At 36.9% G+C, this 18,629-nt stretch overlaps 2 protein-coding genes and 1 pseudogene across 3 annotated transcripts in view; 1 reads left to right on the top strand and 2 right to left on the bottom strand.

Annotated features, from left to right (window-relative positions):
- Positions 1-30: 30 nt before the first annotated feature.
- On the top strand, positions 31-407 carry LOC105288684 (annotated as a pseudogene).
- A 637-nt stretch (positions 408-1,044) lies between these two features.
- On the bottom strand, positions 1,045-9,616 carry CCNDBP1 (cyclin D1 binding protein 1). Of its 2 annotated transcripts, XM_011354983.2 has the most exons (11): positions 9,405-9,616; positions 9,171-9,230; positions 8,782-8,867; positions 6,404-6,485; positions 5,530-5,626; positions 5,285-5,358; positions 4,625-4,701; positions 4,008-4,291; positions 2,904-2,964; positions 1,758-1,804; positions 1,045-1,509 (listed from the first exon to the last, which is right to left on the bottom strand). In XM_011354983.2, exons 1-11 carry the CDS (start codon positions 9,511-9,513, stop codon positions 1,395-1,397), a joined length of 1,092 nt encoding a protein of 363 aa, XP_011353285.1. In that variant the 5' UTR covers positions 9,514-9,616; the 3' UTR covers positions 1,045-1,394. The 2 variants fall into 2 exon arrangements, with proteins under 2 accessions (XP_011353285.1, XP_011353286.1); XM_011354984.2 differs by lacking the exon at positions 9,171-9,230.
- Positions 9,617-9,739: 123 nt separating this feature from the next.
- The window catches only part of TMEM62 (transmembrane protein 62), a 29,413-nt gene continuing 20,523 nt past the window's right edge, over positions 9,740-18,629 (bottom strand). Inside the window, exons 10-13 of the mRNA XM_011355162.2 lie at positions 16,914-17,043; positions 14,789-14,893; positions 12,891-13,009; positions 9,740-10,575 (exon numbers count right to left, since the gene is read on the bottom strand). Coding sequence (XP_011353464.1) covers positions 10,249-10,575; positions 12,891-13,009; positions 14,789-14,893; positions 16,914-17,043 — 681 coding nt within the window. The 3' untranslated portion in view covers positions 9,740-10,248. The remainder of the gene's footprint in view (positions 10,576-12,890; positions 13,010-14,788; positions 14,894-16,913; positions 17,044-18,629) is intronic.

The raw sequence follows: 18,629 nt of genomic DNA, 5'->3' as shown, positions 1-18,629 counted from the left end.
TGTTCTAAATATACTTCTGGGAGAGCTTCCCTTGCCACCACCAACATGGAGACTTTGTATCGAGTCCTGTTCTTGGTGCTAATGCCCCAACCTGAAGCTGAAGAAGCCCTCTTTGGTGCACATGCCCTTGGCCATGATGGTGTGTGCTCTGATGGTGGTGGTGTCTTACTTCCTCATCAGTGGAGGAATAATTTATGATGTTATTGTTGAACCTCCAAGCATTGGCTCTATGACCGAGAATCATGGGCATCAGAGACTAGCAGCTTTCTTGGCCTGCAGGGGCTATCTGATGGGTTAGAGTATCTTTTGAGAAGAAATCCGTGGATACTGGATTTGCTCCTGTTAATGAAGTTTTAAAGGCTGTACCAGTCCTCCAATGTGAAATATGGAAAAGGATGAAAAGTAGCAGAAAAGATGCCTTAGTAGAAAATGTGGGAAGCATGTTAAAGCTTGGACTAGAATATCTTCTTGGTATCAAAGAGACGAGCTTATCACAGTATTATTTTCCTGCTGACCTATACTGACATACCCAATGTTAAGTGGCATTTTCTTCTCCGTTTTTCAGTTCTTAAAGAAAATATACTCCATTTCTACAACTATAATATTGAATAGAGTGATTTTTTCCTACAATCCCATTAACATTTTTTGGAGATGACATTTCTGACTTTCAGAAATTAATATAAAATCAGGAAGCAAGATCTTGTAAGCTGAGAACTCTGGACAGCTGATAAGCTTTACCTATGGTGCTTTGCCTTTAAATAGAGTGTGTGATAGTATATTATTTCAGATATGTATGTAAGACTGTTTCCTGAACAATAAGGTGAATGAAAGGAGAAGAAATAAATAATTATCTAATTAATACCTCTAAAAATAAATAAAATAAAATGAAATAAATATACTTCTGATCAGAATCAGATCTTTAGATCTATAAAACCAAATGAAAGCAATGTTCTAATCTCAACTCGTTTTTCTGGTAGAAAGACACGCCAGAAGAGTACTCATTTACCCCTGGCAGGTTAGCATATTATTGAGACTATTAACATCTTTAATAATGAAACAACAGACTTTATTGCAAATACAGGGAATAAGGCAGCTTCCCCAGGAACCTCTGAAAGATGATTCAGGAAAACAAATTCATGCTATTTTGTACCTAATGCAGAAAAATATATCATACTCTTATAGTTTATAAATAATTGCCAGTCTGGCCTGGCCAACAATTTTGGTAATAGTATCTCTTAAATAAATATAGACAGGAACTTCCTTTCAATCCAGAACGTATTCTAGCCTCATTTTAAAAGCAGACATCAGTGCAGCACATATACTAAAAGCAGACATCAGAGCCTGGCTGTGACTAAAAGAAAGGGAGAGGGGAGAAGATAAATGAGCCTGAAAACTCATAATTCAAGTTCATTCTGAGTGAGTTCCTTGATTCTGTTCATGCAATGATCAATGGCATTAATGAGTAAAGGGATCCAACTATCTTCTGGCTGTGGGGTCACATGACTTGCTCTGTGAATGGAATGGGAAGAAAGAGAAATTAAATTTATTTTACTATCAAGGGAAAACCTATCCTCAGCAGGGAGCACAGAGGAAACTATAGTAAGAAAAGGCAAGTTTCTTTGCAGAAACTCAGCTGCTCCACAACTAAAGTTGAAAGAAAACACCACACCCACTCCTTGAAATGGAGTCTGGGTATTGAGAATGGCTGGATAGGTTTATTCTCAAAAAGCTATTTGGGGAGAAGTCCTCATACTCACTTTGTAATTTCAAGCGCCTTCTTTAGAACAGACACAAGTTTTGCAGACTAGAAAAGAAACAAAGAAGTTCTATTATTATGGTAAGGGCTCATCCTGATTATGGATTCTTTTCTATTTAGCAAAACTTTATTAATGCTGCTGCTGTAACACTTTAATACATTTTTCAAGTTTTTAAATATTTTTCAATTAAAAAAAAAAAAAACAGCCAAAGAAAGACTATAACCTGAATTTGTCCCAACCACTGATAGGTCAGACTACATAGTAGAAACAACTAATGTTTCTCTTTTGAAAAGTCTACGTACAGAATTTTAAGAACACCAATGACAAGATAACATGAGGATGTATATGTGCCACCAATATATAGTATATATTTAAAATTTTTGTTTGGAGATAATTGACAAGGCATATTGCTAAAGATGTTTATTTCTTAGGAAGTCAATTTTTAAAAAGTGAATACAAATAAAAAAGTTAATGCCCAAAAGGATTCTACTTCAAGGTATTTGCACATTGTGAAGATACATTTGATGAATCTAATTTCCACTATCTGATTTATCAAATACTATTAAGATTGAAACATTGATTATAAAATATAAGCCATTTGACAGTTTTACTTCTCCTCCCAATAACATTACAGATAAGAATTTGAGTTTATAAAAATGAGAGAATAGAACTCTCTCTAGCATAGGACCTAGAACTTGAATGAATACAACAATATCAGATTTTTATAAAGAGCTTGACCTTCTATGGTCAAATCATACAACATGTTTCTATTAGAACAGAGCATGTTTCTGGAATATTTATTTCGGCCTACAGTAGAAAATAGAAGTGTGTGACTTCAGGTTGAGAGGATCCAAAAGCACTGCGGTGATTAAGACTTTCCTTTCAAAGCAGCATTTTCCAAGGCCTTTGGGTTTTTCTAAATGATTACCCAAGTCGTTATAAAAGAATACTATCAGACCTCATACTTATAATAATTCAACTTCAGCAAATATTTATCAAGCACAAACAAAAGTTAAAACTGTGACATTACTGTTGTACTTATATCCAAGTGTACAACTAATTGTATTCCCTATAACTTAAAGGAAATACTTTAGTATTTAGTATAGTGAAATTCTACCAATTAGGTTTACCAGTGTAGGTACTTACACTGATTCGCACAGTCAGGTGGCACACGGGTGGATATATACTCAGAGCCAAGTCATCCACACTAAAAGCAGAAAGCAAAAGTAATCTTTAATGAAAGAAGAAACAATGCTCAGCTAGGTGGTTTTCATTACACAACCAAGGCTGCAACTAGTAGGAAAATGACTGTCCCAGAAATGCCTATCAGTTCATTAAATTAGGCAACCAATAAAGAATCAATTCAATGGATATTTACTCAATACATATACACCCTATTTCACTAGGAAGCTGGGGGGGAAAAAATCCCTTGGACTGTAGGATGGGACATGATTAACTCAGTTAAAAATGTAAGGATCTGAAAGTATCAATTTAATAACTAATATAGGTGAAGTTCATCTATAGAATGCCACTAACATGAGCACCACTTTAACAAAGTGATCAAATTTAGTACCACCAATAATGAGACAAACTAAGATCACAGGTGACACAATGAGAAGCACAAAACAACTATGTGATATTTTAGCCAAACAATGTTTAACCTGAATATACTCCATAATCATGCTCATGACTCCGGATTATTAGTCTATAAGACAACTGACCTGGATTTTTTAAATATGTCAACATCAAAAAAAAAAAGACTAAAAAGGACAAGGACTGTTCTAGTTGCAAAAAAGCTAAAGAGATGACAACCAAATACAATGACACCCTAACGGAGCCCTGGATTAAAGAAAAAAAAAGAAAAAAAAAATGAAAAAGCTGTGAGAGATATTTTAGAAACACCTGGAGAAATCTGAACCATAGATAATATTATATTAAATATTAAATTTCTTAGATGTAATAGTAAGAAATAGGGGTGAAATGTCATTGATGTCTGCAACTTACTCCCGAATGGTTTAGGGGAAAAAATGGCACATCTATCTGTAGCGAAATAAACCAATATAGAAAATAATGTGAACAAGAAGTGAATCTAGATGAAGGATGTGTGAGTGTTTGCTGTAATACTTTTTCAACTTTCTTGTAGGTTTGAAAATTTTTAGAATAAAAAACTGGGGGAAAAACCTTGGGTGACAGCACAAGCTAAGATCAGAATGCCGCTGCTCAGACATTTCAAGCTGGGCTCACACTTACCTAGGGCTGATCTCATCAGAAATATCCACAATGTCATCCAGCTGGGCCACCAGGTCCTTCTTCCCATTCTCTGCCACTGAGATCCGAATTTTCTTCAGGCAGGCTTTGGATGCTCTTACCAGTGCAAGGCATGGGATTATGAGCTCCTGATCTTCCTCTGACCAATATAAATCCTGATTGTTTGGACACCCTAAAATATCACCCTCTTCAACACTGTGGTTGTCAGAGTTGTCCTCCTCATTGTCATTCAAGAGGCCACAATAAGGGTCACATTCTTCCACAGCCTAAGACATAACATGATTTATATGAATGCCAAAAAATAAATAGTGCCTATTTGTACATTCCGCATCATGTCTGAGTTGTCCCAAAACCTCAGTCAGCTACTTCACTAATGGCTAGAGTTGGATCACTTCATAAACTCTCTCACTCTCCTAGTCCAACAATGAAACAGAGGGGAATGATACTAAATCACACACTGGCATAGGGTGGGAGGTAGGAAACAGGAGTGAGGATGGGACCTATTTGGTCAATGCTTAGGATATCTCTTTTTATAACCAATTCTCATCTACTAGCCAGAGTTGCCTTCCAATGGCCAGCAAAGACAGAGGTCCTCTTACTTGTTCCATTTCCTCATGTGCATCCTTCACTAAATCCACACTCTTTGTCAGCATTAAAAGGGCTGCAGCTTTGTTGTCTGTGAATGAAAAATCAGAAGCACTACAATTAGAGGAGAAACTCAACAAGTCTCTTAAGTCCGCAAAGGGCAACCAACAAGTTTCCCATTCGAAGGGAGTGCCAAAGACAGATAACAATGGTGGCGGTTTAAAGTAAAATTCTAATACACATCCTCTGGGTACCCAGACAGAGGGTTTAAAAGCTTTTCATCATTCACCACAAGAAGTAAAATGGTCACATGGTTTCTCATCATGGTCCTCTTGGATGACCACTGCTTTTAGCCTAGCTAGCTCTACCTCATAACTGCTTCAGTGTGTCCCATAATACTGCTCCTGGGGCAGGACCAAGAGAACAAATCACATTTGTTCGACAAGAGACAGAGCCACAGCAAGAGGGGAATTAGAATTTAGAAGCATGAGAACTAAAAAGACTAGCAGAAAGTATTAATACTTATTTTTTGATGCTGGTGATAAACTATATTTATTCCATTGAACTCTTCATATAAGTTAAAATACATACATGGTACAAAACTGGAAGCTATTATGAGAGGTCTGTCTGCTTTGGCCAGTAGAGTCTATGGCCCACTTCCCATTCTTACCCACCTCTTGGTATCTGAGGCACCTGCTGGCACGCAACCCAGACATTGTTACAGGAAATGAGGTCATTGTTCTCAGGGCTGAGGAAAAGAATCAATAGGATATATAAATAATCTAGGTTTGTGTCTCCTAAAAAGATCTTTCCTCCTGGTCATTTTTATGTTACTAGTAACTCTGCTGTTGAAATGAGTTTTTTCCTTCCCTAAAACAAGCAAATCCATTAACTGATAACCCAACTGTGGCATCACTACCTCTGAGATGGATTGATGTAAAGCACTTCCACAAGCTGAGCCATGCCATCCACGATGTCCACAGTGGCGCTCCGAACCAGCTTTCTCAGGGTGATTCCTGTAGCCAAACCCAAAGACAAAGCAGCCTGGTCTCCTTTTCAAAAGTCACCAACTGCTCTCCTGAGAGTCTAAGCACTACAGAACTTGAGGTAATGTGCACTCACATGCTTTAACTGGAGTGCCAACACGAGACACAGGTCTGACTAATGTACCCTTGTCATTTTCTTGTACCTCCCATCATTCCTTGAGTGCTTTTCTCCAAAAGAGATCCGGAACAAAATCTTTCCATGACAGCATATATTCATTAATTAAGGACAATGGTCCCTTGACACTTGTGCATAAAACACCTAAAGTTTAAACCATTTGCGAGTAACCTTGAAGATCTTTGAGACATGTATTCATTTATAATTCTAGCATGATTATAATCAAGGCGTAGATCTACAGGCAGGGCTGAAGGCCACTTAACCTATAAGGGAGCTCCAAAACATGGTGTAACGTAATATGGGTGGAGACTGAGGATGGCCTGGGCCTGTCTAGGCTGAGATCCGGCCAGCATCTCTGGTGGTTATAATGGGTTAAAGAGGGAGGAGCCAATGAGAATTAAAAACTTAGAATCAGACAAGAGTCAGGCAAGACAGGAGAAATGGGAACATAGCCCCTGTACCTAAAGTCTTATTGATGGAGGTTACTTACATTATAAAATTATCTTTGCATTTTATGGGAGAAGTTACATATGCTCAAACTGAGGAAAAGGTAAAAGTCTCGGGACAAATCTGTCCTATTAGCAGAGATCTACCCTATAAAACTGAATGCTTATGTGTACATAGTGGCTTACCCTGATCCTTGGGAAGTGAATAGTATATTGCAATAATTGCTTTAATGGCAGCACGGACTTGTTCACAGAACCTCTGGGTTTCCTGAGGTGATGGACCAATTTCAGAATGAAAAAAAGGAAATGGGGATTAGATCAATGTGGTCAACGCTTCCATTGTGCAAGAAAGTAGACATCTGTAAGGCATTATCGAATACTTTCTGAAGTCCTATTATGAGTTAGGCCTTGTGCTGTTCTCACCACATAACAGAGAGGAGTTAACTGGATACCAGGTACTGAACTGATAACTCAATAAAGCATTAAGAAGTAGCTAAAAAAAATTATTATTGATATCTGTTGTGAAATATTCATTCTATCTTAGATCAGGAGTTGGCGAACTATGGCCCACGGGCCAAATCAGGCACACTGCCAGTTTTGTACATAGTGTTACTGGGACACAGCCACACTCCACTCTTTCATTTATATATTATCTATAGTTGTGTTTACACTACAAGAGCAGAGTTGAGTAGCTGGCCTACAAAGCCTAAAATATTTACTATCTGGCCCTTTACAGAAAAAGTTTGCCAATTCTATTTTAGACCATTAACAAGGTATCTTTCTAACAGCTTCACAATATACCTAAAGATAATTAGTATGGACTCTACAATGCTCAATGTTGATTATTTTCCTTCTAAGCAGTCACTGGCTTTCTCTTATTTCCTTGTCCTTGCTTCGCTGCTAAATTCTAAGCCAGTTCTACGTAAAATGTGATCTACAGATTGGCGCTACTCCATAAACTATTTGTTACCAGTCTGGGGTAAATAAGTAAAGTAATTGAGAGTGCTTAGAAATTTTTATGGCAATTTGACATTGCTTGAACAACCACAGAATTTTACAAAATATTAGTCCATATGGAAATGGAATTAAAAATAAAACCATTCTTCTGTAAGAGTAACATGCTGAGATTCTAAGAAAGCAATTGTGATTTAAATAAAACCAAATTCTGAAACCATTGACCTGAGCATGTATAGAAAAATAGTCCTGTGGCATCCTCACAGTATCTTACTAGCTGTGAATTTTAGCAGCAAGTCCTAAGTGTATTTGAAAGAAAGGAGTTGACAGATAAGAAAAATAAGGTACTATTACTACTTCTTTTGAAATAAATACTGACTTTCTTCTACAAAGCTTTTAAAGTGCTCTCACACAATTCATCTCTTATTTGCTCATCTCTGAATTATGTAAGGGGAGAGAGTTTATCATTGTAGGAGCAGCAAAAGAATATTTTTCCATTTCAAACCATCTGGACATATAAATTGAGAAAGAATAAACTGTTGACTATGAAAATCAAATAAGGCGATAAGTATGCCATTTTAAAATAATCTTATCCCAAATTAAGTATACCTAGCTCTAGAAAAATTGGGCATAAGGCATAGGGCATACCTGGTTTCCGCTGCCATGTTTAGTTTCATTAGTTTTATAATAAAGGGTTATTAAAAATGCATAAATTTTTGTTCTAGCAATTCCACTTCCTGGAATTTTTTTTTTACTAATATACACATATACACAAAGATTGTGCTAGACAATTTACCACAGCACTGTTTATAATAGCTGCAAGTTGGAAACAGCTTAAATGTACACATAGAGTATTGGTTAAATAAATTATGGTTAAATGCTCTACACTGAATGCCATGTACTTTACTGAATACCATTATAAAGAAGTGAACTTTATGTGTGCTGCTGAGAATCAATTTGCAAGCTATATCGTTAATTTTTTTTAAAAGGCCCAGAAAAGTGTTTATGGTATGCTATCATTTATGTAAAAAGAAGCAATCATATACACATAAGTGTGCATATGCTTAGAATAGATATGAATAATTCAAAAGGAACTGGGGAGGAAAGAAATTTAGCACACTTAACTTTGATCTTTTAAATTTTATAATGTATACGTTGTTCTTGAGTAAATATAAAAATAATTCAATATAAAAAGGGTATTATGTAGTATAACAATAAAAAGTATAGGTTTAAACATCACATAGGCCTTAATTTAAATCTTAACTCCATTGCTTATTACCTTAACCTGAGCTTTTGAGCCTGCTTACTTATCTGTCAGATGGGGATCATATATGTGAAAACAAATAGCAAGTGTTTTAAAAAATTATCAGAAAGAAAATAACCAGGATAAACTTCAAATTGAACCAATACTATTTAGAGGACCCACCTACTCCATGCCTGGTACTGCACCTGGCAATGTGGTTTTCACAACAAACCTGTGGGGTAAGAACTGCAATCTTATTTGACAGAAGAAAAAATCCCCTGGCTTGAGTGTAAAAAGTGGAAAGAAAAGGAGAGGATTCCTAAGGAATAACGAGGCAGCACAAGGATTCCAGGAAAGTAAAGCCTACCTGTGAGGACGGCAGTGGCAGTGGAAGTCGAGAGAAGACTTCGGTCAGAGTCGTGGCTTCCCTTGACACTTTCACAGCTGCCTCATCTTGGGGATGGGAGGAGGGATGACAAAGGAGGAGGTATGAGCCAGTGTTAGTCCCAATGGGATAAGGCTGCAGCTGCGGCACCGACTTTAAAAACAACGCGTTCCCTCTCCACCTTTAACCGCTGAGACGTCTCAAAAACATCTCCAAAAAATCAATGGTTTATATTTCTACCTCTGAGGTACCGAGTTTGGGTATAATGAGGTACCTCCGCAGATAGGATGCGGCGGGGAAAAGCGAGAGGTAAAGGGGTCTCCCTTTCTGGGAGAAGAGAGATGGGAGTCCCTAACAGGAGAGGCACTCACTGAGTCTTCTCCAAAACGTCTCCCGATTGAACTCCTTGGTGGTCTCCTGGGCTTCGCCGACTGGGTGGGTGTGGAGTGTGGACCCGGCGGTGGCAAAAAGGAAGAGAAGTAAGCAGAGTCACCTCCGGTCCCCACCTCCTCAACCCGGGCCGCGTCCCTGCCGCCGCCAGTCTACCCCCTCTTCCCCACCCAAGTCTGTTCCTACGGTCGTCCGTCCCAACTGCGTCAGCTCACCCCGCACTTCTAGCAAGAGCAACCGCAGCTCCCCTGCTAAGTGCTGAAGCTGCTCCAAAGGCGGAGCCAGGGGGGCGACTGCGGATACAGGTGCAGCTGCGCTCGCCATCTCAGTAGAGCGACTAGGGCCTGCAGAGAAAAGCCGACACGGCCGCAGCCGGAGCCGCACTGCGGGGACCGATCCACTTCCGGACACCGCTTGGGGCCGATCCACTTCCGGGCGTCACAGACTTGGTTTAGCTTCCGGCAACAACCTGCCTGGCCCCGCCCTAGAGACCCCGCCACGCCTCCTCCACTGCCCCAGGACCGGCAGCACACGCGAGGGCCTGTCCAAGTAATTTCTTATTCATCATTCATTTATTTGATTGGTTAAAAACATCCCCAACTAAGGAATCAGGAAAAAGGGACTGGGAGCTAACAGCGCAAGGGTAATCAAGGTCAGGCCCAAGTTCACACTGGTTCCCTGCCGCTAAAGTGACACACTTGACGGCTGCTGAGTTCCAGACTGTGATAGGTACACTTTACATGAGGTAATCCTAAAAAAAAAACATTGGGCCTCAGATGCGCCCATACACATTGAGACCCTGTCCTGTGGATATAGATATGGGGCTTTCTCTTCACAAAAGCAAATCAACCCTTTGCCTTCTTGGGGAAGGAAGGAATCATGGCATTATTTAGAGATTTTTCTGCAGTTCACTCTGCAGGAATCAGTAGTGAGTAATACCCCCAAATCCCAGGCATCCAAAGAGCAGCAGGTCCCTGAAGTTTGTCCACCAATATTGGCCTTCCACCTGCTGCTGGGTCAGAGACCTGGGCTTCAGAGGTAGATGGTGAGACCTGGTCTTCAGGAGCTCAGATGGCTTTTTAACTGTACTGTGAAGGTTCCAAGCTCATTGGAGTTCAGTGTCCACACGAAATAAATGAGAACAGGTGTCAGCAGTGTCAACCAGATCCTCAAAGGGGAGAAGAATAAAGCTATGGTGCCATATGTCATATGAAGAAAATAGCAGGAATAAATCTGCCAGAAGTACAGCAGTAACATAAGAAGGTGAACAGGTATAATTTTTAGGTATTTTCCTTGACGGAGATGAGACCTGAAGTTGTGACCAAAGCACCTCTGCAGCAAGCTCCAACACAGGTAAGCCATCAAGGGGATGTTAAAAAAAACCAGCTGGAAAGTAGAGTAGAACAGAACCATTAGCTTGTTAGCAAGTCCTCAGAGGGGACAGGGTAGTGTCTCACTAATACATTATTGGTGCTCCTAAGAATATGTTGCTTTCTCTCTTGGGGGTTAACTCTTTGATTCTTTATGTTTCAGTTACACTTGCTCATAACACTCACAACAGTTGACTTGCAGTTAGTTGTATGACTGCCTGTATCTTTCTGTTCATCTTAAAGGCAGGTATCATTTCATTTATGCTGAAGCCCTTGATGTTTAAGGTGGAAATGAACTGAATATATGTGTGTGTATACTTACACACGTACAACACACATACTTGTTTTTTTCTTGGCAGAGTGAGTGGGGACTTGGGTATCAATATTTTTTTCTTCTGTCTGTATTTTAATTTGAAGTAGCATAATGAGTACTGGAATACAAAAGATTTAATTTATAATCCAAATTTAGATGCTGTATCATTCATTCATCAACCTATGTGGCAAGCACTGTGTTATACTCTAAGCTTGGGACACACTGGTGAACAAGTCAGAAATGATGCATCATAGAGCTTATATTCTAACAGAGAAACTAAAAAAAAAAACCAAAAACAACAATAAAAAAACATAATGACAGATTGTGAGAAATTCGAAGAAGGAAATAACTGGGTCACGAGTATAATTTGGAGATGGGTTCTCTTAGGCCTGAAGGACAAGAATGAGTAAGTGAAAGGAAGTACATTCCAGGCAGAAGAATCATATCCAGAGGTGGGAGAGGTCTTGGCCTATTTGAGGCCTATGGGTCTGGATCATGGTGAGCCAAGGGGGAATTGGGGCAGTCAACAGGACCCATATCATTCTCTGCTTACAAGGTTTTAAGCTGATAAATGAATGAGCTGATTAAGGTTTTAAAAGGACCACAGTGGATGCTCTGTGGCAAACTGACAGTGGGGAGGCAAAGGCAGCAAGTGGGGACCAGTTAGGGTGGTCATGTAGTAGCCCAGGTAAGAAATAATTATAACTTAGACTAGGGTAGTGGCAATAGAGATGGAGACAAGTGGCGATTCAAGATATGTATTAGAAGTATTACTTGCTGATGAACTAGATATAGTGTATGAGGGAAAGGGAAGACTTGAGGATACATCCTGAAGAAATAGGGTGAATTGTAGAGCCATTTATTAAAATTGTAAAAACTAAGGAGGAACAGATTTGGGAGTAGAAATTAAAGGTCCTGCAAGAGATAGACTATTAAGTTGATATGCCTGTTAGATATCTAAGGGAAGACAGGACAGTGGCGATATAGGTACTTGAAGTGTAGATAAGAGGTTTAGATCAGAGATACAGATTTGGGAGTCATGGGCCTAGATGATACATAAAATCCATTATTAATATACTATTTATTCAAATATGAATATAAAGCCACCTTTGGTAAGGCTCAGGTTTTTAACAGGTATAAGAGTGCTTCTGAGAGACAAGCTCCATTCAAATAACAGAAAACTGAACTGGACCCAGGACTTAAGCAAAATGAAATGCTGCTATACAGAGAATGTTTCTAGCCCATGATCAGTGTTTGCAGAAGTCTTTCCTATTTGTTTACCTCTAATCCTGCTGATCATGTTTTATTGCCCTGTTATGAGGCTGTAAATTCATTTTGAATGATGCTTTTGGATCTCTTCTAAAACTTCAGGTCATCATCTCTAGATTTTGGTCCATTAGTCCCATTAGATGAATACCTTTCAACCCTATTTATAGAGATTTGCTACAGGTCAGGGTTTTGTTTGTGTGTTTGTTTGTTTTAAAGGAATTCCAATCCAAATGTAAACCTAATGTATCAGTGTTTCCCAAAGAAGTATACTAATAAGACATCACTAGAAAGCCAAAGTCTGGTTTTGCCCAGTGCAACTTCCACTAGAAAACTGATCCACTTTTCTTGTGTCTATTTTTCCTTTACTCCCTCTGACATATTTTCATTCTTCATTATCATAACCAATTTTGGTTTACTCAGAAGTCTATCATTTATTCTACCATAAGTCTTTTAATTTTTTTTGTCAATGAAAAGCACAGTAAAACAAACAAAAAACAAAACCTCTTTCACCTCTTCTAAATCCTGCCTGCCAAAAATGTATTTTAGATGTTTAAAATAATAGTGGAAAAGAGAGCTTAGGAAGTACTCAAAAGGTAAATGAAACACCAGTTATTAAATACTGCACTACCAGTAAACTAGGAAACATGATCTATGGTGTTCAATTTGAGATTTTCGATTTAATTCCTAAGTGTTATGCAATTAGTCCAACAAAGCCAAGATGCTCTTAAATTGCATTTCTGACTTCTTACCTGGAGAATTCCAACTATAAATGTTACACTGCCTTGTAGGAAATGCCCATCAACAAAGATCCCAAAGGAAAAGCAGCAACCCATTTTGCCTTTAGTAATTTCACCAATAAACCATGGTCCTGAAGAGGCAATGGAGAGGAAAGAATATTAAATAACTATGACTTTATCGTGAGATGCATTTACAGGAATAACAAAGAAATATGAGACTAAGCATCTATAAGCATTTTATTTGCATAGCTTTTTTTCATTACTGATCTCTATGTTGTACCCGATGTCCTAGCTAACCAACTATTTGCACTGTGCTCCATATTTATCTGGATCATAAAACCATTTGAGTACATGCTATACCTGGAATATTTATATAGCTTGTAGATTCCAGAAATATACTGGAATACATTCACAAATTTTAGGAGATTCTGTTGCAATAACCCAAATATAAGGCATTAACATTTCCTTTAAGAAGCAGGAGGTATTCCTCAGTTAATTTTCCAGATAACTGATTTACTCCTTTAAGCTATAAAACTTCAACCACTTTCGTCCACCTAAAATGCACTTTTCTTTCTTATTAACAAATGTATTTTAACCTTTTCTTGCTGATCCATAGTCATTACTTTGTACATTATATACACAGGGTAAATGTATAGAGTTTAACTTGCTTCTTTATTTTTTCATCTATAATGCCAGAATGACTTTTCTCTCCTCACTACTATTATTTACTGCCTCTTCTCAGTATGCAGGTTTCTGAAATTACCTTATTGTCAAGAGTGATTAAGGGATAGTCAGACTTCCTTTCTTAAAATGCAAATATCATCGTTTGCTGGTAAGAGTAGAGTTCAGCTTTAGAAAGTGATAGGTAATTTTCTCAGATATATGTTATATGAACTCCGTTAGATACAAATTAGTCTAAAAAAGTGTATTCTCTTCAAGTTTCAGTTTTTAAAAATGGAGCAACTTCTGCCATGTTTTCTTTTACAGCCAGGAACCAAATCACTTGCTTTGCCTCCTAATATAAGACAAGTGTCTTAAACAGCTTCCACCTAGCTTCTGACAAGAAAACTGACCACCAAAGGGGAATCTGCCATAGCTTGTTATACAGTATTATAAAGTGTCATATTTTTCATTTTACTACTTTGTGTTCTCTGGTGAACACATGAGAAAATATGAGAAAAAAGTCCAAAGGTGGAATAAAAGTATAAAACAAAGATTAAGCAACATACAGCCTAACTGATGTTCAGTCATATGGTACATTAGTAAAAAGCTTTAAAGAGAGACCCACAGTGCCTTCTGCTGCCATAAGTGGCTAAGTGACTTTGTAAGGATTGGGTATAATAATTAATGTAACAGAAGAGCTCAGATCTGCCTAAAATCACTGCCTATCTCTGTTTCTCTCTTTTCTGAGCCGAGTTTTTAGGAGTTACACATTAGTAAATTATTCACTGAACCACATACTCGGCATTGTGCTTAGTGCTGAGCACAAGGGTGAATAAAATAGACATCAATGGATATTCTAATAAGGGGAGAGATGATCAACACAGAAGATAATCATAAATTCTGATAAAATAATGACAGAAATAAAATGCATGATGAAATAGGATAAAACTTTAAGGTAGTCGAAGAAGGCTGCTCTGAGGAGATGACAATTAAAGCTGAACTTCTATCTTCTATTAGGTTTCCATACAAATTCTGCAATGGTCTTCTCAGCATCCTTAAGTTTAACTATATGTCCTTTAAACATGTTAGGAAAGAACTTTATTTCCCAAGATCAATCCCAGGAAATGACTTATGAAGGAACCATGTGCCATTTGTTATGTTCTCAAGAGCCTAAATGATTCATTTGTTAAAATTCTCATATTCTTTGGCAGAATTCTCCACAATCTCAAGTTTCCTAATTGACTTACCCAGCACTGTATATAGAGTCAGCAACAACACAAAATAGTAGAAGATATTTATTTTGCTCAAGACATGAAGGGAAAATGAGGTCAAATTTATAAATCCTGGAGGCCCTAAAGAGAATACATTTGAAAAATCCAATGAACACATGCAAAATTCAATTTCTTTATACCATTTTCTAGAAGACATCCATGGGCTATTTACTATATATGCAACAAATTTTTTGTTATATGGTAACTATACAGATGACACCACTTTAAATTCATAAGTTGGCAGGAATCCTGATAAGCCACTTAAAATTGCAGAGGGTAGGAAGTTAATTTCATACAAAACCTGATAATGTATGACTTCTTACTTTGTGTGTTACATACTTGCTACTCATTACTCTCTTAGCGTCTTTCTTGTTTTAGCTTGGTACTTCTCAAAGTAGTAATCTACATATCCAACTATAATTTTTATTTATTGTAAAAAAATAATCCTTTAACCTTAGAGGCACCTATGCTTTAAACTTTAAGCAATGATTCTGTACTTTGGCTGCACATTTTAATAACCTGGGGGAACTTTTAGAAAATACTAATGCCCATGTCTGACCCTCCAGAGATTCCGATTTAATTGGGGTAAGAGATTCTGATTTAATTGGCCTAGGAAAAGGGAAACTTAGGCAAAAACCCAAGTGATTCTAAGCAGCCAGGACTGGGAAATATAGCTTTAGATAGTGCCATGCTTCTCAGCCTTAACTGCACATTGGAACCATCTGGGAGCTTTAAAAAATACTGATGGTTAGGGTCCTACCCCTATAGAGATTCTGATGTAATTGGTACCCTGTAGACACTGAGGTTTTAAAAGTTCCCCCAGGGGATTCTAAGGTGTAGTCCAAGTTGAGAAGTGCTGTTTAAAGAAAAGAACTGACCTACAGTTGGAAGACTTGGGTTTTGAGTCTCTCTGTCTCTTCTCAGCTATGAGACTTTGGACAAGTTATATAACCCCTAGTCCTTAGTTTCCTAATCTTTAAATTGGGAATAATAATACCTATCTCACAGGATGGTTATAGGGATTAAGTGAGATAACGCAGGTAAAAATATGTTATAAATTTTAAATGACTACACAAAGATATTGGTATCTCTACATAATGAAGTTGAGACCCTCTCTCAAACATTTATTTATTTATATAACGAGCAGAAAATATATGTGCACAATAATGTTTTTTGAACTTTTTCATAGAAGTTTTAAAAACATATCAGCAGAAAAACAGTAGGCTGTGTACACCACCTGTTCATTTAACCATTTTACTGTTTAATCATTACTACAGTACTCCCCTCCCCCACAATCAGTTCCTGATCCCAGAGATTTCACCCAAGCCAGAAAGGGATAAGGAAAATTTTATTCAATAAGAATTTGTTGTCTATTATGCACAAGTCAGTGCTGGGTGCTGTAAGAAACAAACAAGGAGTAGAAAACAAGAGCCCCTATACTGAGGAACTTAAAATATAGTTAGGTTAAGGAGAAAATGTATGTACATTTGAAGTGGTTATGTAAAGCCAAATGATTGGCTAATTATGTATCAATTAATCATCAGGAAGGACGATAGGGATTCAGAGAAGGAAGAGCTCATTCTGACCTGGAATGGCTGGAAAAAATGGTATAGAAAAAGAGGGTTGGAGGTGAGCCATAAAGGAGACTAAAATTTGGATAAGTTTAGAAAAATAATTTAAATTAAATAATACCCTGGGCAAAAGCACAGAAGCAGAAATGACCATGGTATATATAGGAAACAGTGAAAAATTATCTAGGCTGAACTTTAGGTAACTATATGGTTGAAGACATGGTTAGTTAGATAAGACCAGATTGTGGAAGATCTTTACTATTTGGCAGAGATGTTTGGTCATTTTGAGCTATAATGTGATTTCCCCCCCTCATTTTGGTTAAGCCTCATTTTACAGCCATGCAGCAGCAGAATATTGAGGTTCTGTTTGTTTGTTTGTTTGTTTAATATAGAGTACTGTGGAAAAAGTATTATAGTTTGAAGTATCCACCTCACAGAGCTCAAAGACAATTTGTATTTATCACTTGGTAAGAGTGAGGACATTATGTGATACTTTAAAGTCTTCTAAGAATAAAAGGGCCAAGACTAACCTTTAAGCTCTAGATATCCTCGATGCCTAAAAGTTAGGAGAATGGAGAGCTGGATCAGCACAATCATCACAAAAAGGACCCGGGCCTGCAGAAAAATAAATGTTAACGTGAAACAAATACATGGGTACAGCTTCAGTTAAGGTTTTTAAAAATGGTCTCATTAACAAAAAAGGAAATGACATCATTAGCAGAAATTATTATATAAGAAAAATATATGGTCAAAGAACATCAAACATCTGATACGCCAAAGAAGAAAATTTTAAGTTGCTTCAGTATTACTCTTTCAGAATTTGGATACTCAGACCAATGTTGAAACTAAGTAATTTTATACAGTTATATAAAATGATCAAATTAAAATAGTCCACTTTCATTGTACTGGAGAAGTATATATAATTTGTTTTGTTTTATTTAAAATGAAGTAAGAATAAAGAAAACAGTATACAGTACACCACAGGTGAGTGAACAGAGACTGCATTTTTTTTTTTGCTTTCTCCATCAAGAAGTCATTCACTTGGAGGTTAACTCACAGTAAAGAGACATGTAATCTAGGTCCTTGTTTCTCAAAGTATGGTCCCCAGATCATCATTTATAAGAACATGAAAGTTTCCGAAGCCTGATCTAAGTGACTACTGAAAATCCCCAAAATAAAAATAAATGACACAAAAAAATTGTAAAAATAGACAAATGTCTATTAGTCATATTTTTTAAAAGCTCATACAAGTAAAATAATAATCAATTCACATTTTAAGTCTGTGAGTATATATAGTAAAGCTACCTCTGGGAGATGAAATTAAAGGAGGTTTAAATTTTCTTCTTAGCATTGTAGTGTATATCTTTTGTATATTTTATGTCAGATAAAATGTCAGATAGGTGAGATGTGAGGAAAACAGTATAAATTGCTATAGCTTCTCTGGAAGACAATTTGACAACATATATTAAAAACTAAAAAAAAAAAAATACCCATTTATTTGTTCAAGAAATATTTATTGAGGGCCTACTCTCTGTTAGGCATACCAAAGATCTCTGCCCACGCTGGCTTATGTTTTACTGAGGCAGGCTAGACAAAAGCCAATGAATATAATAAATAATAAGGGATTTGTGCAATTATATAATTAATAAGTAAAATAAATAGAATAACATGCATATTCTTTCATCTAGCAATTCACTTCTAGGAATTTATCTCAAAAAAACTAATATATGCAAAAACTTAGTTACAAAGCAGTATTTATATAGTAGAGGGAAAAACTAGAAACAAATGTCCAACAATAGGGAAGTGGTTTTATGTGTATTTATGCCAATATAATGTAGCCAATAAACATCATGTTATAAAATAATATAAACTGATGTGAGACAACAGTCACAACAAATTCCTCAGTGGAAAAAAATCAGACAACAAAAGAGAAAAGTGCGTTTATCATTTTGTATTAAAAACTCATATACAAGTGTATATGAAAGAAAAATGGAGAATATCATAATGACAAATACAATGATTATAATGGGTAGTATGATAACATAATGATGTGGGGCTGATTTTACTTTATTTCTAAATTTTCCAAGTTTTCTACATTTAGTGTGTATTATTTATGTAGGAAGAAACAATATTTTTAAAAGATCCTTGATCATGAAACTAATTTATGTAAGTTAATTAAAAAAAAAAAAAGATCCTTAATCTAATTTAGCATAGTTCCTATAATTCCTTCAGTTATCATGGTTTTA

Source organism: Pteropus vampyrus, unplaced genomic scaffold, assembly GCF_000151845.1.
Source record: "Pteropus vampyrus isolate Shadow unplaced genomic scaffold, Pvam_2.0 Scaffold19, whole genome shotgun sequence".
Classification (NCBI taxonomy): Eukaryota; Metazoa; Chordata; class Mammalia; order Chiroptera; family Pteropodidae; genus Pteropus; species Pteropus vampyrus.
The sequence above is the reverse complement of the archived record's forward strand: the minus strand, read 5'-3'. Positions and strand labels throughout refer to the sequence as shown.